This window comes from Myotis nattereri, assembly GCF_964212035.1.
Source record: "Myotis nattereri genome assembly, chromosome: 2".
Classification (NCBI taxonomy): domain Eukaryota; kingdom Metazoa; phylum Chordata; class Mammalia; order Chiroptera; family Vespertilionidae; genus Myotis; species Myotis nattereri.
In genome coordinates, this window is record NC_138076.1 from 149,083,068 (window position 1) to 149,106,151 (window position 23,084).

General features: G+C 43.2%; 2 protein-coding genes across 2 annotated transcripts in view; one reads left to right on the forward strand and one right to left on the reverse strand.

Moving 5' to 3' along the window:
- MYRFL (myelin regulatory factor like) overlaps positions 1–23,084 on the reverse strand; it is a gene marked incomplete at its 5' end in the record, with an annotated part of 112,291 nt that overhangs the window by 66,818 nt on the left and 22,389 nt on the right. The window contains 4 exons of the mRNA XM_081082398.1: positions 2,506–2,597; positions 3,614–3,857; positions 3,947–4,014; positions 18,498–18,588. Coding sequence (XP_080938524.1) covers positions 2,506–2,597; positions 3,614–3,857; positions 3,947–4,014; positions 18,498–18,588 — 495 coding nt within the window. The remainder of the gene's footprint in view (positions 1–2,505; positions 2,598–3,613; positions 3,858–3,946; positions 4,015–18,497; positions 18,589–23,084) is intronic.
- On the forward strand, positions 12,270–13,157 carry LOC308514273 (small ribosomal subunit protein uS2-like; the record flags this gene model as incomplete). The annotated part of the gene is made up of 1 exon (XM_081084361.1): positions 12,270–13,157. The coding sequence occupies one exon, from the start codon at positions 12,270–12,272 to the stop codon at positions 13,155–13,157; it is 888 nt and encodes a 295-aa protein (XP_080940487.1).

Consider the following 23,084-nt stretch of genomic DNA (forward strand, 5'->3'; position numbering starts at 1 on the left):
TAGAGACCTAGAAACATTGATGAGAGAGAAACATTGATCAGCTGCCTTCTGCACAACCCTATTGGGGATGTGCCCGCAACCAAGGTACATGCCCTTGACCGGAATCAAACCTGGGACTCCTGAGTCCACAGGCTGACGCTGTATCCACTGAGCCAAACCGGCTAGGGCATATGCATTCTTTTTTTAATAATCTTGGAAAATGGTGTAGTAGAACTTGTGACTCTTAGTTGATAATCAAGAAAAGGGAGGCTTTACAGGGCCCCAGTTGCTGGAGAGATGAGACAGTCATTCTGACTCTATAGCCGCTGCACCTCTCAGTGAGGGCCAAAGGTCACAACTCCAGAGCTGGCAAACCCTTTTATATTTGATGTGCAAACCATACGAGGCCACGGACCCTTTAATATTTGGGGTTCAGGTTAGGTGGGACCAGGAACCCTCTCATATTTGGGATCCAGACCACATGGGGTCAGGGCCAGCTAACAGGAGCCTGCCTTCCAGTTACTTTCTCTCAGAGCAGGATGTTACACGTACTCAGAGCCACCCAGTAATTCTACACTGTGAGCCCTAACAGTGGGGACCTTGGAAAACTTGGCCCAAGCGAACTGCTGGGAAGAAGGTCACCAGCATATCACCTCCCATCAAATCCCTGCCTATAAGCCTAGCATAAGCTTCCCGTTCCTCTACCCACATGCCATCCCCCAGCACCTTGGTGAAAACCCTGGGCCTCAGCGACACCACATCTGAGCTCTCCACTAGAAAATGTTTGCTAAAAACATAAACCGTAATGAAAACGTGGCACTTGCAATTACTTGAGGTTTGCCTCCCCCCCCCTTATTCCCCATCTGCTCATTATTATTCTAGAACCATTGTCTAAAGCCAGTTGTCTTCACCAGCTTTTCAATGACCTTTGAATGGGTGTCCAACAAGGGACTCAAGGTTTCCTATCTGCTGGGACATTTCAGGCAGGCTTCCACGGCTGTTCTCTGGAGATGGTGACAAATCAATGCCCTTTCCGGGGACAGGCAGCAGAAACTCATCACAGGGTGGAGCTTAACTCTGAAATGACCAGGGCGAGGAAAGACGCATCTGGTTACATGAGGAAACCCTTGGAAGGTTTGGGTGACGCGCCTGGTACTCTCAGTGAGCTGGTGCCTCTGTGGGAGAGCGAACAGATGGTCCTCTCGTCTGGCTGGGAATGCACTCAGCCTTTTGTGTTTGAGAATCATATTGAAGCTGAAGGCTGGATGCAAGGATGTCTGCAGAAATTAGGAAGGTGGGTGGAGAGCTCTACATCATCTGGAAAGGGGCTCTCATTTTGCATTTTGTATTTCTACGGTTGGAATAAGAAAAATCAAGCAACTGCTGACCACAGTGGATCTATGCAACATAAAAGACCGTAGGAGGTTTGGACACACAAGGGCCGCATGTCCAGCACAACTCTGCCCCAGCACTCCCAGGAGGTGGCAATGTGCGGGAGTCGGCTGAAGGGTGAAGGCATCGTCCGCTGAAGGACCCCCTGCACCCAGGCTGGAGCTGAGGCCAGAGGTCCCTAAAAGCACCAGCTCTTGTGTGGCTGGGAAAGGCAGAAGCAGTGACCTCAGCGGGCGCTTTCATACCGCCTACCTTTGACTATTTACAGTGGCTAATAGAACCGATGTGTAGTGTTATCCGTTTCCCTAGCAAGTCCCATAGCATTTACTCTGAGAATTCTGAAGTTCAAGGCTCCAGACTAAAAAAAATACCCAGCTTTTCTCAACTCGATCACGTCTCTAAGCTCAAAACACAATGTGTCACATGTTATAGAAGACAAAGAACAAAGTGGGCTGACCACTTGGGCATCAGATGATTGTGCTAAAAGACTTCTAAAATGATGTTACAAAATTTTGAAGAGCTACTGGGAACCTGCTAACTTGAAATAAATGCTAGGGAAACTCAACTTCCTACCTTCCTGCTCCCCTGGAGGAATCCTCTAAAGCCGTGCTTCTCAGAATAACTGCCGGGAGCAGCAGCATCCATCTCTGGGAGCTTGTTAGGAAGACGGGATCTGGGACCCCACCTAGGCTGACTGTGTCAGCTCTGACTGTGCCCTCCCCCCTGCCCCCTGTGCACACTGCCGTGGAGGAACCGGCACTGACAGAGCAGTGAGCACACCGCAGGCTCTTGAAGGTGCTGCCAGTTGCACAGCTCCCCCAGGCCTGGGTCTGGGTCCTCGGAGACACATTGTCCTGCAATTAAAAGGATTGGTGTGCTATCTGCAGCAGAGAGAGTGAATAGGCATCCCTTCCTGGGAGTCCTGTATGACCCCACCTAAGACTGCAAGAACCATTATTACAATAGAGAAGAATTAAATTCCCAGGGCCAATCACTGTCCTTATATGAGAGAGAAAAAATTTTGTAGGGCTGCTCCAAGGCTAGTTTTTTAAAAAAGCCCTGACTGAATGGGCTGGGCAGCGACACCCCGCCCCCCTCCTTCCTCCTCGCCCTTGCCCCTCCCCGTTGGCTCACCTGGTCTGGAGTCATGGGCCCACATTGGACAGTCCCCGGCGTCCTCCAGTGTCTGTGTGCCCTTTCTCTTCTTTGTTGGTGGCAGTGAGGCTCTAAAATCAAGAAACCAAAATGAAGTCAGGCTCCTTCTTTGCTCTCCATGTCACAGTAAATAAAATTTAATGTCCCAGTTCTCTGTTCTCTGCCTTCTTAAGTCTAATTCTAATGAATTAATGTTCCTTGGGCCCTTACTAGTCTGCAAAACCAGGTCTATGCATGGAGTGGACAAAGCAAGCCCCTATTCCATGAGTCCTACTGGTGGTCTCCAACTTCATTTTCCCTTACTCAATGGACCCGGATTCACCTACTTGAAAAATAAACTGACAGCCCTGGCCGGTGTGGCTCCGTTGGTTGGGTGTCTTCCTATGCTCCACAAGGTTGCCAGTTTGATTCCTGGTCGGGGCACATGGCCAGGTTGCAGGCTTGAACCCTGGGGCCATGCACCAATTGATGTTTCTCTCTCCCTCTCCCTTACTCTCTCTCTAAAATTCAATTTAAAATCTTTAGAAAAATGAAATAAAATAAACTGGCAAAGACAGAGGACTCATTGAGACAGAGAAGATACCAACTTAAAATACAGGTATATATTTTACACCTGAAATTTTTTTTCACATGGAATTTTACCATAATTTTCTATGGCCTTTACTCTTTTTTGCCATCTTCTAGGCCCAACAGTTGGAATGAAAGGGGAAAAGGGGGGGAGAGGAAGGAAAAAAGAAGAAAGGAATATTAGTGAGTGTTGAATTGAGAGAGACTTTTCTGAGAGCTCAGGCACAAATTCCCTCGAGGACTCTACCTGAGGCTGCACGAGCGAACAGGGCGTTCTCCACCACCCAGACTCTCCCTACGCATTCCTGACACTTTAGCTTTTCACTGAATGAGAAGGACCTTGGGTTCAGTGGGTTTTAAATGAACAGATGGTAAATTCAAGAGCACGGGGCCTGGCCATGTCTAATCTGTGTCTCAACACTGCCATCTCCTGGACAGGACGCCACTGTTCACTCTCTGCTGGCACTGCCTGGGGCGGGCTGCGCTGAGGTCTTCCATAACTAAATATCTCGCTCCTTACCCAGGGCTGTGGCACAGAGGCTGCCGATGGTAAGAACAACCCATCCCCAGATGGGAGGACACAGACTGGTCCAGGGCGGTGGCGGGATGACCGGTGTCTGGGCAGCAGTTGTGGAAGTCGTGGTGGGCAAGGCCGGAGTCGCTCACATTGGAGGAGCTCTGTGGGGGGTGCGCAGGCAGCGTCCCGGGTGCCCCAGCAGGGTGGAGAAGAGCCGCTGGGGTCCCCACCGTCGGGCAGCATGCCCCTGCGGGGACACACAGGTGAGAAGGGCCTTCTCCCCGCCACCCAGAGTTGAAGAAGGTGCGCTTTGTGCGGGAGGAGCGGGGCACTCACCTTTGACCTGTGGAGGAGAGCAGGAGTCCGATGTGGAGTAGGGTGGGGTATCTGGGAGCTGGCCTTGCCTGAGGATAAACCAGACATGCGTTGCTTTTTTGCAGTAACTATTCCATCATTATATTTTTGTCACAAGCGGAGGCGGCCCTCCGCGTACAGCGCCTCCAGGGACGGCTCCAGGTGCTCCAGGGGCCAAAGCCCCCCGGACCACGCCCAGGGTCCTGTATTAAATGAATGGGCTTTGAGTCAGGCAGACCTGGGTTTGAGTCCCAGCTCTTCCACTTCTCCGCTGTGTCTCCATAAACAAGTACCGAGCCTTTCCAGGCCCTGGTTTCCTCACCTACAAATCGGGAATATTCATTACACCTTCCTCATGGCTTCACTGTGAGAATTAAATGAGATACTGTGTGCAAACACAGAATGCCCCAAACCTAGAAAGTGCTCAGTAAACTTAAATTAACACTACTATTGCTTTTAAACATTTTCAAAGTACGTACACCAGAGAGAGATACAGTTTGGGCTAAGACAACTAAAGCAAGAGTTTTCCAGATGTGCTTTGGGAGATCCCAAAGTTCTTGGAAGTAGCTCAGGGTTTTATAAAAGAAATTTTTTAATGCCTTGGGGGTGGGGGGACATAACATTCATATACTGAGGTGCAAGTAAAATTTTATTTAAAAAAATGAGTACCGCTACTAACAAAGTGTGAAAACTTCTGTTCCAAAAAACCTACAAGTCCCTAATGGCTCAGAAAGTCTGTGACCTGCCCAGCCAGGTTTGTGGCTCAGTGGTTGAGGGTTGACCCAGGAATCAGGAGGTTACTGGTTCAATTCCTGGTCAGGGCATATGCCTGGGTTGCGGGCTCGATCCCCAGTGTGGGGTGTGCAGGAGGCAGCCGATCGGTGGTTCTCTGTCATCATTGAAGTTTCTATCTCTCCCTTCCTCTCTGAAATCAATAAAAATATTTTTTTAAAAAAGAAAGTCTATGACCCTAAGTCATACACAAGCACCACCATCCTCCACTTGATTCTCTTGCTGGAGAGTAAGCCGTCATGTTTTCCTTGGTTGATTAAGACTTCACCCTTGTACAATACAGAAAAAAAGTCTGCTTTTATTATTTGCTAGGAAAGTTATGCTTTCTTCTCAAATTGATCCTTTATAATTTATTCACTTCTTATTAATAAGGGAAAAGAGAACAAACATACTTCTAAAGTTCTCCAAAAACCCCACCCGGATGAAAGTGAAGGAATAAAGAAGCATAAACACAAAAGAACATGGAACGCATGAGCAGAGACCACACCAGGCCCTATTTCAATGACACTGGTGCAGACAGAAGTCGTGTGGATGGGAACTGAATCACAGGGTGGAAAAAGCCGAAACAAGACTTCCTGAGGTGACAAAGGGGACGTAGGAGCCAACAGGAAATTATCTAATTCAAATACAAACCCAGAGAAGCCCAAGTCATGGGAGTTACCAGGAGCCTCTGGATTCGGGGGCTGAAAATAAAAGGATCCCTTGAAAATTCGATGAAGGAACAGCCAGACCCTTAGATGATCTTCCCCAACCTGTACCCCCAGGCAACTACCTCCATCCCCCAACAGAAGCTGACAAAGCTTCCGCTCTGGGGAAATGAATCCCAGGAGACTATGGAGCTCCTGGGCTAAAAATGGGAAGATTAATTAAAAGTCCAAATGCTGAACTGAGACCTTTCCTCAACTTGGCTCTGCAGGCATTCAAGCAGGTTTCTCACGGTGAGAAATGGAAGGTTGTTCCCTAGAATATTCGGATGTGCTAGGTGGGTGGGGGGGCAGACAATCATATTTTGAAGTCACCCAAGACAATGGCCAGTCCCTGCCCAATCACTCTACAACGAAGCTCATCCTTTGAGAAGAATGGCTTGCACACAGAATATCGTAAACAAGAACAAACAAGGAAGGAACAGACATTTAACATGAAAGCCTTTCACGTTAAAGACAGAGAACAAACAGCTATCAGTGGTTCTCAACCTTCCTAATGCCACAACTCTTTAATACAGTTCTTCATGTTGTGGTGACCCCCAACCATAAAATTATTTTCGTTGCTACTTCATAACTGTAATTTTGCTACTGTTATGAATCGTAATTTAAATATCTGATATGCTATATGTGTTTTCCGATGGTCGCGACCCACAGGTTGAGAACCACTGATGCTAGATAAATAAGGAGTGCAAAAGAATCACAAAAGGCTCTTCTGCTTCTGATATGGCTGGTGAGCTCCTACCAGACCTGACCCTCCCCAGATAAAAGCTATGAACTCTGGGGGAGGTGGGGGGGGGGGGCGGGGCGGTGGAGGGATTAATCTACCCCAAAACAATGAAAAGTGGGCAAAAGCAAGAAGATTCTAGAGGGGCACTGAAACTTGGACAGAGATAATGGCATAAGATGAGTTACTGGTTTATAGCTCTTAGCTTTAGGGCCAGTTAAAGTCAGAACCACAAAACAGCTAAAATGCCCATAGAAACCTACAAACTTTCTGGCCTAAGGAATCAGAGAACAGAGTGTGAGGCAAACACAGCTGCTGAAAGTGAAAGAGAAATCTTGGAAAAGAGAGATCTAAAGAGTAGAAACCCCAGATTTTATAGATAAACTCTGCCCAAGTGTCCGGCTGACTCCTGAGCCATCCATGTGTGGGGCTAACTTCACACAGTCCAGCCAACAAAAAAAAGGATTAAATTGAATTTGAGCTACTGCCCAAGAGATAGACTTTAGAAATTGAGTCTAGGCAAAGTAATTGCCTGGTAAAACAAAAATATACAGGGTGTCCCAAAAAACTTATACACACTTAAACAGCTGATAGCTCATTTGATGGTTTTTGTTGTTGTTGTTGTTTTTAGATTTAACCCATTGGAATTAATAAATATTCAAAGTGTGTATACATTTTGAGGACACCCTGTATATACTCTTCAGAGGAATATAAGATAATCCAGAGAATCACAATGTCCAGTATACAATTAAGAATTCCTCAGTGACTTAGTAGGAATAGTATCTTTTGGTTACCAACTCTAAGTTGAGAAATAAATTGAGAAAACAACTCCTAAAAGAATGTTATCCATAAATATACAATTCATTATTCCAACAACAACAAAAAGAGAACTACTCAATAAAGAAACAGGAAAATGTAGCTCAGCCTCAAGGGAAAGAACAGTCAGTGGACACTAATCCAGAACTGATTCAGATACTAACTTAGCAAAAAGGAATTTTAAGCAGTGATTGTGACTAAGCTTAAAGGAGTAGAAGAAAATGTGTTTGTAAAAAAATTTTTAAATATAAAATCTCAGCAAAGATATAGACACCATTAAAAAAGAACTAAATGGCAATTCTAGAATTGAAGACAATTTTAGATATGAACATTTAAAAAATTTTTAAATCACTGGGTGGTATAAAAGAACTTAAAGATAGATCAATAGATATCATCCAATCTAGAGAACAGAGGGAAAAATGAATTAAAAGAGATTCAGGAACTTATGGAGAGGGTGGAGCAAATTTGGTAAAAGACATAAATGTATGGGTTCAAGAAGCTCAGCAATCTTAAGCAAGGTAGATATTGAGAAAACCACACCTAGGTCATCAGAGTCACATAGCCATAAACCAAAAATAAAAGTAGCTTCAAAAGTAACCAAGGAAAAACAACGTATTACATGTAAGGTAACAGTGACTAAATGATCAGTGACTTCTAATCAAAATCTCCAGGGGACAATAAGACAGCCCAATATCTCTAAAGTGCTAGAGAAAATAAAAACTGACAATCTAGAACTTTATATCCAATGAAACTATCTCTCAAGAATGAAAGCAAAATAAAGACATTTTTAGATAAAAACAATTTTTAAGTGAATCCGTGAATAGATATGCACAATAGGAAATGCTAAAGGCATTATTCAGGCTAAAGGAAAGACATATGAAAACTTGAAAGTTTAGGAAAAAATGCAGAGAATAAAAAATTGTCTATATATGAATGCAAATTAATTTTTCTCTTAATTTTTAAAACATATATAGGGCTGTAGCAAGCAAAAATTATGACATTATCTTGTAGAGTTTATAATGTGTGTAGTTATAATACTGAGGACAACTATAGTATAAAGCAGTGATGGCGAACCTATGACACGCGAGTCAGAGGTGACACGCGAACTCATTTTTTTGGTTGATTTTTTCTTTGTTAAATGGCATTTAAATATATAAAATAAATATCAAAAATATAAATCTTTGTTTTACTATGGTTGCAAATATCAAAAAATTTCTATATGTGACACGGCACCCGAGTTAAGTTAGGGTTTTTCAAAATGCTGACACGCTGAGCTCAAAAGGGTCGCCATCACTGGTATAGAGGATGGGATTGGGGGATAAATGGAATTACACAGTTGAAGGTTCCACATTTCTGAGATAACATTAAGTTATTAAAATGTATAAAGTAAGAAGACCAATAAAAGAGGGAGGGGGCGGGGGGAAGAGATTAACCAAAGAATTTATATGCATATATACATAACCCATGGACACAGACAATAGTTCATTGAAGGCCTGGGTGAGGGGGGGCGGAGCATGAGAGCGGGGTGGAGAAGGTCAATGGGGGAGGAAAAGGGGACATCTGTAATACTTTCAACAATAAAGATAAATTTTTTTAAAAAACATCATTTAAATAAAAGGTGGTAGAAATATCTAAAAGGGTTAAAACAGTGGTTCTCAACCTTCCTAATGCCGCGACCCTTTAATACAGTTCCTCATGCTGTGGGGACCCCCAACCATAAAATTATTTTTGTTGCTACTTCATAACTGTAATTTTGCTACTGTTATGATTGGAATGTAAATATCCGATATGCAGGATGTATTTTCATTGTTTCAAATTGAACATAATTAAAGCATAGTGATTAATCACAAAAACAATATGTAATTACATATGTGCTTTCCGATGGTCTTAGGCGACCCCTGTGAAAGGGTCGTTCGACCCCCAAAGGGGTCGTGACCCACAGGTTGAGGACTGCTGGGTTAAAAAGTATCTGCCTCTGGGAGAGCCAAATTCAGGGACATGGGAGTAGGGCAGAAGATTGCTGGTTTTCATTATCAGCCATGTATATGGCACCATTTGACTTCTTAAATTCTGCACATGTATCACTCTTATAAATCTACGAATTAGATTTGGTGATTGACTGTATGACCTTACAATGCCACATTCAAGACTCTAGGCAGTTAAGCTACCTTTACATTAGCAGCACCACTGAATTCAATAATATGAATAAAAACTAACCATCATAGGTGAATTATAAGTTTACTCGGGGAATGGCATATTAGAAGCAGGAATGCATGCTCCATTCCTTGGTGGAGAAGCAAAGGCCCCTGTTTTCAGTGGCAGCAATGTGTGTTGGTGGATTTAAAATGAACATGTTAAAATTTTAAATGCATTCCTTAAAATGTAGTGTCCCTTCCAAAAGGCATCACAAGCCACTCCTTTATTTCATTGCATTCCATGCTGGGTGCATTTTAACGTATTGAAATTTGGCAGTTCTTTCCAGAGAATTTGAGCAAAGAATTAATGATAGCTACCCTCAAACTAAGAAAGTTATTTAAAATAAGTAAGCAAATTGTTAGAACAAGGGCAATGATTAACTTCAAGGAAAACACTGTTATCTGGAACTGTTTCTAAACTGCTAACTCTTCCCTAATCACAGGCACCATGTCGGGCATCCCAGGAATGCTCCTGAGACTGGTTGTTGGCTTCCCGCTCTGAATTCACCTAGTAAGCCAAAGAGATTTCATGAACTGGGCCTGGGAAGCAACTGACACCGTGAGTCACTCCTTGAGGGGCCAACTCTGTCTCTCGCTTCTGCAGGAGAGAGTTGTGAAAATAAGAATTTTAGCTGCTGAAAGAAATAGAATAATTTGCCTTCTAAACCCTTTCGTCTGAGACAAACAACTTGTTTTGCAGGATGAGTGGAGATCCAGTCTTTTGGAAGGTGAATGTCACGCAAACCCAAAGAGAGGGTGCACACTAGACGTGACCCTGCTGCTGGTTGAGGTTGCACGTATATCCATGGCATCTGCATATCGCCCCCAAAGCATCCAGTATTTCCTCCAGAATGCAACCAGGCTTGAGCAAGTATTGAGCACCTAGTATATGCTTATGGCTGCACTCGGCACCGTGCAGGGCACACAGAATTAAGACATGGGCCTCACGTGAACACCCAGCTGGGGCTACTGGCAATCTGACCGTCCAATCCCCCGTTTTCTTCACTGCTACCTAGTGCCTTCGCATACCAACTGCCTCTCCTTAAAGTTCTATCACACAGGGAGCTCAGCTTAGCACAGGGCCTGGTACAAAATTAAATGCCTAGTACTTGATAAATGCGAATTACTGCTTTTTTACACTACATGGAGTCATATGTGTATCACAGGTGGGCTTTCCTGACCACCCACTGTAAAAGGGTAGCCTTCCCCAGCCCTCACTCTCTACCCCCTTACCTTATGCTTACTTTTCTTATCTTACTGAATGACTTTATACGCTATGCCATTGTCTTTCTCTTCCCACTAGAGTGGCACACGGGCAATGAAGTAGCAACAGTGAAGAAATGGGAACAGGGGCACACAGGCAACGAAGTGCCAACAGTGAAGGAATGGGGAGAGGAGGTAATAAGGAAATGCATTATCTGTAGAGAATTTAAAAATAATCTTTAAACTTAACCCCCAAAAATCATCCTGCTTTATCACCACATACCACTAACTCAGAGAAAAATGCCTGGGTGCCTTCCCAGGGCAGATGGCTTCCTACCACACTGCCCTTTGTAGAGTTTCATCTGTTTTGATCACTGTTGTATCCCATTACCCAACTATAAAAATTGTTATTGAAAGTATTTTCTTCAATTTTTCACAGGTATGATTTATCCTCCCACATGGACACTCACATAAAGAGCATGTCTTAATATTCTGTGTGTGTGTGTGTGTTGCATAGTGTCGAGTTGTGAGCACATGGTGGACACTCAATAAATACTTGCCCAGCTTATTAAGGGTTTGTACCCACCACCCAGAACTTGGGCGAGGAAAGGCTCATAGCAGAAGTGGCGTCAGTGGATAGGGGAGCCTAAGAAAATCATGACAGGGCAGCGAGAGGCAGGGAAAGCATGATGCCACTCCTCCCCTGTGGACCCGTGTTAGCAAATGACAAGGACCCTGACCCCATCACCACACCCCTCTGCTGCTTTAGAAACAGATAGCCTGTATGAAGAACCTATTCTGGGCCAGACACAGAGCTAGCTCTCTGCGTGTGTTGATTCATCTGATCTCTACTACCACCACATGAAAGGTACTGTTATTGCGCCTATTCCACAGGCAGTGAAACTGAGGCCTCAGGAGTTACTCATCTGGCCACTAATCAAGCTGGAGTCAAGTGGTCTATCACCAGAGTTCATGCTCTAAAGAACACGGTGTTCTCAATACAGACACTCCTAATCAAATGTAAAACCAGAGGCCCTGGCCAGTGTTGCCCCAGTAGTTAGAGTGTCAGCCCGCACACCTAAGCGTTATGGGTTCAATTCCCAGTCAAGGGCACATATCTGAGTTATAGGTTTGATCCCTGCCCTAGTCCAGGCGCATGCAGGAGGCAACCAATCGATGTGTCTCTCTCACATCGATGTTTCTCTCTCTCCCCCTTTCACTCTCTTTTAAAAAAATCAAAGGAAAGAATATCCTTGTGTGAGGAATAAGTAAATAAATAAAGTAAGTAAGTTTTAAAAACCCACAAAACTGTAAGTTATTTCATTTTCCACAAATATCTTTAAAATCGAGAAATCAGCAGCAATGTTTTAGTCCAAGATTCTGCTTAGTCCTTCTCCCACTGAATCAGTTTGAACCAGAAGTCAGACGGGTCAATGAACTCAAACAGCCTTTAACAAGCTCTTCTCATAGAACTACGTGTATTACCTCACTGCCTTTCGCAACCCCACAGTAAAGGGCTTATCAGCCCCACGCTACGGCGGCAGAATTAAACATGCGGCTGGTCGCTGACTCCTACCTCATTTTGCCATCCAATCCCAATAAGCCAAGTCCTGGGTAAACCCCAGAATATGAGATGCTTAAGCTCAACTGTTGGAGTGAAATTAAATGAAATCTGGAGTTGATGCTTCATGGACCTAATGTGTCTCTAAGCCCCTCCTATGAAGTCACTGTGAATAGGAGTCACCTCACATGTTTTTGAAGGAAACAAAATCTGTTTTGAAGGTGCACTAGTCGCTTTCCACGCTACCCAGGGAGGGCTCCATACGGCGTTGTCCTCGGTTCCCACGTAACTTAAAGGGAAACTTTTCACAATGTCCGGAGCCCTTGGTGTCCTGCAAATGAAGGAGGAGGATGTCCTCACGTTCCTTGCAGCAGGAACCCACTTAGGTGACACCAACCTTGACTTCCAAATGGAACAGTCCATCTACAAAAGGAAAAGTGATGGCATCTACATCCTCAATCTGAAGAGAACCTGGGAGAAGCTTCTGCTAGCAGCTCGTGCCATTGTTGCCATCGAAAGCCCAGCTGACGTCAGTGTCACATCGTCCAGGAATACTGGCCAGCGAGCTGTGCTGAAGTTTGCTGCTGCCACTGGAGCCACTCCTATTGCCAGCCACTTTACTCCTGGAACCTTCACCAACCAGAAGCAGGCAGCCTTCCGGGAGCCAAGACTTCTGGTGGTTACTGATCCCAGGGCTGACCACCAGCCTCTCACAGAGGCGTCTCACGTTAACCTGCCCACCATTTCTCTGTGTAACACAGACTCTCCGCTGCGCTATGTGGACATCGCCATCCCTTACAACAACAAGGGGGCTCACTCAGTGGGTCTGATGTGGTGGGTGCTGGCCCGGGAAGCACTCCGCATGCGTGGCACTATCTCCCGTGAACACCCGTGGGAAGGCATGCCTGATCTTTACTTCTACAGAGATCCTGAAGAGATTGAAAAGGAAGAGCAGGCCGCTGCTGAAAAGGCTGTGACCAAGGAGGAATTTCAGGGTGAATGGACTGCTCCTGCTCCCGAGTTCAGTGCTGCTCAGCCTGAGGTTGCAGACTGGTCTGAAGGCGTGCAGGTGCCCTCTGTGCCCATTCAGCAGTTTCCTACTGAAGCCTGGAGCGCTCAGCCTGCCACTGAAGACTGGTCTGCAGCCCCCACTGCTCAGGCTACTGAATGGGTAGGAACAACCACGGAGTGGTCCTAAGCTGTTCTTCCACAAATTCTTAACAGAACGGAAATAAGGTTGATGGAAAATAAACAGTTTCTAAAAGTCATGGGGGGAAAAAAGGTGCACTAGTCTATTTTCCAGAATCAGCCTTCTGCTACACACACACACACACACACACACACACACACTTCCTCTCTTTCACTGCACCTCCAGCGTTTTGTGCTGTCCCCGACATACCTAGCCTCCCTCCCTCCAAGCAGCTCTCCACCTGGACATGTCCCACTGTGTCCGGCTGGCACAGCTCCCCTTGTCTCCAGCAGGTAACTGCTGGCTAACCCAGGGACTTGGCGAGGACTTCGGCCTGCTCCTGCTGCGCACACAGCTGCCCTGAACTCTGCCACACGGGAAATAAAGGTGTAAGGGCAATCTCAGAAACCTCCACCAACAGGACTGCCCCAGCCAGCATACCCAGCAGGTTCACACAGAAACGTGAGAAAGCCCTGAGCAGCTATCCCAAGGCTCATCCACGGGCGCGTGCCTCCCAGCAGGAGTTCCCGGCCAAATAAGTTTGAAGAGTACGACATTTGCCTTCCTAGTTGCACGTTAGCACAGCGAAGGCTCTGAAAAGCACTGCAGTAAAGGGGATCATTTAATTTTAATCTAGTGAGCCATGAGCTCATTTATTGATCATGGAACTTTTATCCTCCACCCCCACCCTCCACATGGGACCAGTTTTCCATAGAGCATTTAGGGGCATCTATTTCACAGAGCCAATAATTCCATTTTCTAATATGTTTGAGATTTGAAGATCTGCCTATGAAGTTCAAACTGCTCTCGTAACATTTGCAGCCTAGCGGTCTCTTAGGGCCCTTAAAGAAGTGTCACAGACATTTTTTAAAAGCACAGCTTATAGGCAATATAATAGAGGAGAAGTCATCAGGATTTGTAGGAAAGCTGCTGTGGATACCAGCTTTGCTACTTCCTAGCTATGCGCCTACGCAAGAAAACCTACATCCCAGGGCTCTTGGGAGGAATGAAACTAACCTGCGAAAAGAGCCTGGTGTTTAGAATACTCCACACTTGGAGAATTTGAATAGGCCATACAGGTGTAATGCTCATTGAATCAGCCCAACCACACCGCGGTCATAAACTGGGCCTGTTTCCACTTGTTCTCGCTCACATTTTTATTGCAGCCCCATTTCACCGCATGCGCTGGGCAGTTTTTATCAAGCGATGACTGGTTATCTGATCATAGGCCTTTTCTTTAATGGGCCTGAACGCTGACGATCATTGCAAACTATGTGTGGCTCAGATCCATCCTGAGTCACACCTTTTGGCAGATTACTTCAGACACATTTAATATATTTCCCTAAGGTTCACAGTTCTCCAAAATATCACTTAAAATATCAATTAATCTAAAAGCTGCCTGCAGAAGAAAGGACGTGTGTTCTAGAGCCAGGCACATTTTAGTCCCAGCTTTGCCACTTGTTTACCTATGGAGAGTCACTTAACCTCTTTGAACCTCAGCCTCCTCATCTGTAAAATATGGACAATAGTGTGCCTATTTGGCAGAGCTTGTTAAAAGAGTGAGAGGTGTAAAATCAAATATGTAATTAAATAAGTTAATATGTCAGGTGCAAAGAACACTCCGCAGCATTTGTAAGTTCTCAACAATATTAACTCCCTCCTTTAGTTCCTTTACACACCCCACCCACCCCCAAAGGTAGAGAGTGAAGCTGATGGGCAAACTAATGGCGATAGCCTACAGGGAGATATCACTGGCCCTACAGGAAGGATCATTATTATCTCGGGGACAAATATTATATGGCAGATTTCAGAACTCCCAGGTAAAATGACAGCTCTTCAAATAAGATTTTTGTTCACTTTTCCCCCCAAACAGCTTAAGTTCTCTCTACAAGTAACAAAAGTGATTGAGATGATTAAAGAGAATCCTAGTGGACTCAGCTGCACCTTCTCTTAAGAAATCACGCAGGAGAGAGAGTGACTAGAAAACTTCTAGCAAATTGTTTCCAGGCCAGCGATGGTAAGGTTACGTCTACTACCCACCCTCCCCACAGGAATTCACGCCTGCTGCTTGAGTGGAGTGAGAGGAATGTGAGGGCAGGCACAGGGCAACTAGTGTCCGGGTTCAGCCCACACAGTGCCTGGAGCAGAACAGCAGGCTCAAAGTGTGGGCTCAGACATTTGGCAACTTACCAGTTGTGTGTGTGTGTGTGTGTGTGTGTGCGTGTGTGTAACTAGCTTGCAAAATGTTGAGCTTCCCTTCTTCCCACGGTCATTTAGTAAGGATGTTTTTATTGGCAAAGAACAACAACACCCAGGTACTAGAAATATCTGAAAACAGGTTTCCCCATTACTATTGACATTCAGGTCTGGTTTCACTGCCTATCTTTCATGGGGTAGAAAAAGGAGGGAATTTACAAGGGTATTAATAAAAAAAAAAATGGAGATGACACAGGAGGGCCAGTAAGCTTGAAGACAGATCAATAGAAATTATCCAATATAAACAACAGAGAGAAAAAAGATTGAAAAATCAAATGAGATTCAGGGGACTGTGTACAGTATTGAAGGCCTAACATTAGTATCCCTGCAGTCCTAAGAAGAGGAAGAAAGACGTTGGCACACAGAATAAATGTAAAGAAATAATAGCTGAAAACTTCCCAGATGTAATGAACACAAATTTACAGATTCAAAAAGTTGAGCAAACCCCAATCAATGTAATCTGCAAGAAAGGATTTATATGCTGAAAACTATAAAACACTGATGAAAGAAATCAAAGAAGGTCTAAATAAATGGAGAGATATACCATGTTCATGGATTAGAAAACTCAATTTTGCTAAGATGCTAGTTTTCCTCCAAAGCATTGCTAAGTTTCATACAATCATAACAAAAATCTCAATAGGACTATATAGATATTAACAAATTGATTCTAATATTTATGTGGGAATCAAAGGAACTAGATATCCAAAACAATTTTGACAAAGAAGAGCAATTTGAAGGACATGCACTACATGCTTTTAAGAATTATGATAAAAGTAGAGTAATTGAGATAGTGTGGCATTGGCAAAATGGTAGGCACATAGATCAATGGAACAGTAGAGAGTCTATATAGAGATCCAAACAAATATAGGTGACTGATTTATTTTTAACAACAGCTTAAAGTAATTCAATGGAGAAAAGTTATTCAACAAATGATTCTGGAATAATTGGATATTCATAAATAAGAAAATAAATCTCAACCTCTATCTCAAATATTATACAAAATTAATTCAAAATGGATCACAGATCTAAATAAAACTTTTGTAAGAAAACAGTAGAAAATTTTTGAGAACTTAAATTAGGCAATATCTATATTTATTAGATATAAAGTACAAACCATATAAGAAAATATGATAAATTGGACATCACTAAAATTTAAAACCTGGATATCACCAAAATTTAAAACTTTTACTCTGCGAAAAACACTATGAAGAAAATAAAAACATAAGGTATGACCTAGAAGAAAATATTCACAAATCACATAGCCAACAAAGCTCTTACATCCATAACATTTAAAGAGTTCTCTAAACTCAAATATAAAAACAACCCCATTTTTAAAAAAATATTTTTATTGATTTCAGAGAGGAAGGGAGAGGGAAAGAGAAACATCAATGATCAGAGAGAATCACTGATCAGCTGCCTCCTGCATGCCCCACACTGGGGATCGAGCCCACAACTTGGGCGTGTGCCCTGACCAGGAATTGAACCATGACCTCCTGGTTCATAGGTCGACGCTCAACCACTGAGCCATGCCGGTTGGGCCCCAATTTTTTTAAATGGGCAAAAAATTTAAAGAGATACTTCACCAAAGAAAATGTATGAGTAGCAAACATGTACATGAAATGATACTCAACATCATTAGTCCTTAGGAAAATACAAAATAAAACATGATGAGATACCACTATAAACACATTAGAATGGCCATAATAAAAATTTTATTTAACTGATAATACCAAGAACCAGTGATAAAGAGAAGTAATTGGGTGTTTTATACATTGCTAGTAGTAATGCAAAGTGAATGGCCACTCTAGAAAATTTGGCAATTTTTATAAAGTTAGCAGTCTTTATCTTAAGCATTAACCTAGAGAAATTAAAACTCTTAATCACACAAACACCTGTCCATAAATATTTATAGAAACTCTTCATAATTGCCAAAAACTGGAAATAATCCAAATGTTCTGGAATGGGTGACTAGATAAACAATCTGTCTTATAACCATGCAACAGTCTTCCTCAGTAACAAAAAGAAATGAATTATTGATCAAAGACTTATTATGCTTAGTGAAAGAAACCACATTCAAAAATGTTAAATACAATATGGTTTCATTTATGTGACAATTCAAAAAAAGCAAAACTGGCTGGTGAGGCTCAGTTGGCTGGTGAGAAAAATTGCTGGTTTAGTTCCTGGTCAGGGCACATGCCCGGGTTGCAGGCTCAATCCCTGGATCACTGGATCATGCAGGAGGCAGATGATTGATCTCTCTCTCTCTCTCTCTCTCTCTCTCTCTCTCTCTCTCTCCCTCTCCAAAAATCAATTAAAAATATTTGGAAAAAAAACCCAGAACTATAGAGACAGAGAAGAGATCAGTGGTTACTAAGGGCTCAGGGTGGGTGGGAGGTTTTAATACAAAGGGGAAGCATAAAAGAATGTTTTCATGTGAGGATACTGTGTGTGTGCTAATCATGGTAGTAATTACACGACTATCCATTTGTCAAAACTCACAAAACTATACACAAGGAAAATAATTGACTTTTTCTGCATATAAATTAAAAATAAAAAAGAAAGCTGGAGTGACTATGTTAATATCAAAAAATAAGAACAAAAATCAATGAAAAACAAACAAGAATATATATTTAATCAAAAGCTGTTTCTTCAAACGGTTAAGACTCTTGCCAGATTAATGAAGGAAAAAAAGATACCAATTACTACTATCAAAAGGAACATCACTATAGATTTTACAGACATTAAAAGTATAACAAAGAAATACCATGAACAACTTTAGGCCAGTGAATTTGACAACTTAGATAAAATGGACAAATTCATTGGAAGACATAAGCTGCCTCAGCTGATGACTACGGTAGATAACCTGAAAAGCCCCAAATCAACTAAAGAAATTAAATTGGAAGTTTTCCTCTAAAGAAAACTCCAGGCCTACCTGGCTTCAGTAGTGAAATCTGCCAAAGATTTATAGAAGAAATAATACCAACTCTACCCAAGCTCTTCTAGAAAATAAAGTGGAGGGAACACTTCCCAGACCATTTAGCTACTTCATAAATTTTAAAACACCAGATGGAGGGCAGGGCGCTCTTTACTTACAAGGCCCCCAAATCGAAATCATTGCCCAAGAACTCCTCCAGCAGACTTGTATCCAGGGCCAGGTTTCCCAGGGTGTCATTGGCCCCCTGAGCTGCAAAGACAAATTAAAAATGTTGAGATTCATGAAGATTTCATAATGGCTAACAGTTAAAAACATTGATATGCTTGCACCCAAGAATTTCAAAGCAACTAAATGGCATAATGCATTTATTTTCCATTCAAATATTTTCTTCAGAAATCTCTTCAGATGTCACCTTTTTCCAGCAGCCTTCCCTGACTGCCCAAGGCTGGTTCGGTGCCCTTATTTATGTGTTTCCTTTAACACCATGTGCTTTGCCTCATACACTATTATAATCATTTGCTTTTGTGTTTGTTTATTTATCTAAAGTTTTTAAGGTTAGGGACTGTGTCTTTCTTACTGTAGCCGCAAGATTCTATAGTGTAAACTTTTTTATTGGATAGACTAGAGGCCTGGTGCATGAAATTCGTGCACTGCGGGGTGGGGGTCCCTCAGCCCAGCCTGCCCCCTCTCACAGTCCAGGAGCCCTCAGGGGATGTCCTACAGACTGCTGTGGAGGCTCAGAGCAGGCGCCCGCGTGTGTGTGTGTGTGTGTGTGTGTGTGTGTGTGTGTGTCCGCTGGGGCCTTCCCCTAGCTGTGCTGCAGAGGCTGGAGCAGGCGCCCCTCTATATTGATCTCTCAGGCTCCAGGCTGCACCTGTGTGTTGTTCTTTCAGGCTCAGGGCCACACCTGGCCCCTCCTCCTGAGCTGGTCATGACCATTATGGAGTCCTGACCTCATTTGCATATTACTATATATATATATGGTTGGACAAATTTTTCCAGTTGAGACAAACAAGAAGTTCCATATCTTGCTTCACACTTTGTTAGACTTCCCAAAATGTAACACATTATTTCTGTCCTTTTTCTCGATTTAAATAAATGAAAATAAGCTCATCAGTTTACTCTGTTTATAATAAAAATGTTAAAATTGTAAAACAATATAAAGTATAGGAATATATTATAGAGAAGACAAAACTATCTTAATTTGCATATAACATGACTCCATACCAAGCAAACTCAAGAGAAACAACTGACAATTAGAAATAATCAGGAAATTTAAGAGTCGTTGGTTGAAATTAAATATAAAAACTAAGTACTTAGTTATACATAAAAAATCCCAGTCAACCACTTCAATAAATACCATGAAAAAAAGAAAATTACATTCAAAATAATAAAAAGCATAAATTATCTAAACGTATATTTGGGGACTTTTTTTAAAGGTATAAAGAAACTCTATGAAGGGTCATAAGAGATTTGAACAAGTGGAAAGACATATCTTGTTCTTTGACTAAAAGACTCAATATTGCAAAACTTCTACTGTATATTATTTAAGACAACTACCAAACCTGTATGTTCATTTTCTGAGAACTTTCCCCTTATATTTGTATCATGTAACTTCTACAGGCGCCTGAATCAGGGAGAACCAATCCGTTGGATGGCCAGTGGCCAATTCAATGATTTCTCCCAAGAATTCAAACAGATAGACTTTAAAGCTAATGGTTGGAATTAAGTCATAGCTAAGGCAGAGCACTAGAGGGTAGTCTAAATATTTCTGCCATGTGTACCTAGGTCCTTCTTGATTTTTAACCCTTACTGAGCCTGGTTGTTCCACTTTTGCTTTAATTACATGACAAACTCTTTATATACCCAACGTACTCTTTTGAATTGGTTATTATGTTACCTGAAATCAAATAATGCCCAAGTGAAAGTGTTCTGAAATTCTTCTGAAAAAATAAATACCCAAAATTCGCCAGAAAAATTGTGGAAGGGGGTGGGGATAAGCGAGTACCGAGAAACACACAAATGGACACATCACAGGAACACAAACAAGTCCAGGGCATTTCAAGAAACATTACACATAAATGAAATATATAAGGACTTTTTACACATGATAAACATATTCTTTCATACCAGTGAGAAAAGACTGATTATTCAATAAAAGTTGTGCAAAAAATTGGTTAGACATTTGGGAGAGAAAAGAAAGAAAAAAAAAACTGAAACATTTTCCTGCTTCAACACCAAAATTCCAAGTAGATCAAATGCTTCAACACGAATAAAGGAAACCAGAGAAAGAAAACATGAGTGAATATTCTTATGACCTTGAGATAAAGAAGGCTTTTCCAAGCATGGCATGAAAACCACAACTATAAAGAAAGAGATTGATACATTTCACCTCATACAATTTTTAAGGGGGGAAAGGATTTTTAACATTTTATTTTAAAATAATTTTTAACTTAGAGAGAAGTCACAAGAGGACTTATGCCCTTCACTCAAATTCACCAGTTATTAACATTATGGGGGGACTTCCAGGTGCAGTTTAAATATGTAATACTTCAATGCTCTATCTCCCACACCAAAATCCCTCCCATAATCCAGTGCCTTGTGTTCCCAGGGCATTCAGATCACTGCACTAGTTACAGGAAGGCTCTTTTATGTTTAGCTTTTGGCTTGCTATCTCATCCACAGTTATTAAAATAAAATGTTTAAAATCCTGAACACCTCCCAAATGGGAAATTTTTATGGGTACCAGAGACAAATGGAAGGAAGGAAGGAAGGAAGGAAGGAAGGAAGGAAGGAAGGAAGGAAGGAAGGGAGAAAGGAAGGAAGGAAGGAAGGAAGGAAGGAAGGAAGGAAGGAAGGAAGGAAGGAAAAAGAGGAGGGAAGGAAAAGGAAGAGAGATCATCAACTCCATTCAGTGGCATGAACTAAGAGGGAAATAGAAGATATTCCTAAAAGTTGGGATGGTCAAAAATGACCTCATAGTGGAGTTTAGTCTTAGGCTAGACTTTGAAGAAAGGATAGGATGGAGATGGGCAGGACAAGACTCAGTCATTCTTTCATTGCTTCAACCAACTTGTATTCGGCATCTACCATGTGCCAAGCACTGGACAAGATTCTGAGGACACAGCAGTGGGGTGGGGGGTGGGGGGTGAGAGAGAGGCAAGTTCCCTTAGGGGGCTTGAATTCTAAGGGAGGAAAAGATGGCAACAGTGGGGTCTGGGGAGGATATTCATGGCTATAAAAAAAACAATAAATAAACAGGATTTATTGGAGATGGATGAAAATAAAATGGAGTGTATGAGAGCGTGGGGGCAGAGCTCTTTTTGGTGGAGGCCTTGCTCAGAGAGCAGTGAGCCATGTAACTACGGAGGAATGGCAAGGGCAAGAGCCTGGGGCTGGACCGCGCTCAGCATGTTTGAGAAGCAAATCATTCCAGCTTGGCCAGAGCACATGAGCGTAGGGAGGTGGGGAGGAGAGGCTCAGAGCAACAGAAAGCCTGTGGAAAGTGACACGATGTGCTTTACATTGTTAAAATGCTACCCTGGGGGCTTTGTGGGAAGGACTCTAAGGGGACAAGAACAGAAGAAGGGTGATGAAATCGGACACAATCGCTGTTTCCAGGGACATTCAGTAATGAGTTCTTACCCTGAGCCAAGCAAACGGATAAGCACTTCACCTGTATGTCCTTGTTAATCCTCACAGCGGCCCTAGGAGGTGGGCATCAGAAGTATTCCCAGTTTACAGAGAAGGTAACTTCCAGGGTCGCACAGCTAGTAAATGACACCCAGGGCAGCCAACCAGGCCGGCCTTCATTCCTGAGCCCACCCTTACCACAGCCTCCATCACCACCACCCCTCCCCCAACAGTGCCAACCAGGCAGAGAAGCAACTGCTTCTAGCACTTCACTGGGCTTTGGTCAAGCCGATTGCTAAGAGAAGCAGATGGAGGGAAGGATCAGTTTAGTTTCCCACTGAAATCCCTGCTGGTGTCCCATCTGCTTTATGCAGCGCCCTTCCCCAACACACACACACACACACACATGCACACACACAATTTCCCAGGAACAAATAGGAGGTGGCCCATAGATGAGTGATGTGCTACTTGCTTTATATCACCACCTTCCCCGGGGTAGAAATAGGAGATGGTCCACAGCTCCCAGGACCTGCCCTGTGTGGCTTGTCCAAACCCCTTAATGAAGGAGGAAAGATGATCCCTGCAGTAGCCAGCGTTTACTAGGACTCCAACAGCACATCTGTGCTTTCCAGACCCAAAGGAAATTACTCAACAAGATAAATCCATAGTGTCAGATGGAATTGTTTCCAGGAGGCTTCTACACACACCGGGCCACTCTCTAATGGCTCTTAAAATAAATCCCATGCTTTTAAAAATAATCACTTTGCTCTAAATGTCTTAAACACTGGCTTATGACACCCAAACCTGCAAAGAGGGGGTCATTGGGCATCCCACCCCGTCGGGAGGCTCTGTTTCAAACCTAGATTGTTCCCTTTTCTACATTATGTTTGTACCTTGGGGGGGGGGGGGGCCTGTCACAGTCCTGCTCACAAAAGGAGAGGCTGCCCAGGCCTCCTGGGAGGACCGGAGAACGGACTCTTTATTGCTCTCGGAAAGCAAAGCCCTTCTGCACCCCAGCTCTCTGCTCCTCTTCCAGACACAGTGACAGCAGCAGGAGGGTGACCCGCCCTGCTGCCCTTGGCCTTGGACAGACAAGAAAAAAGCACATGGTT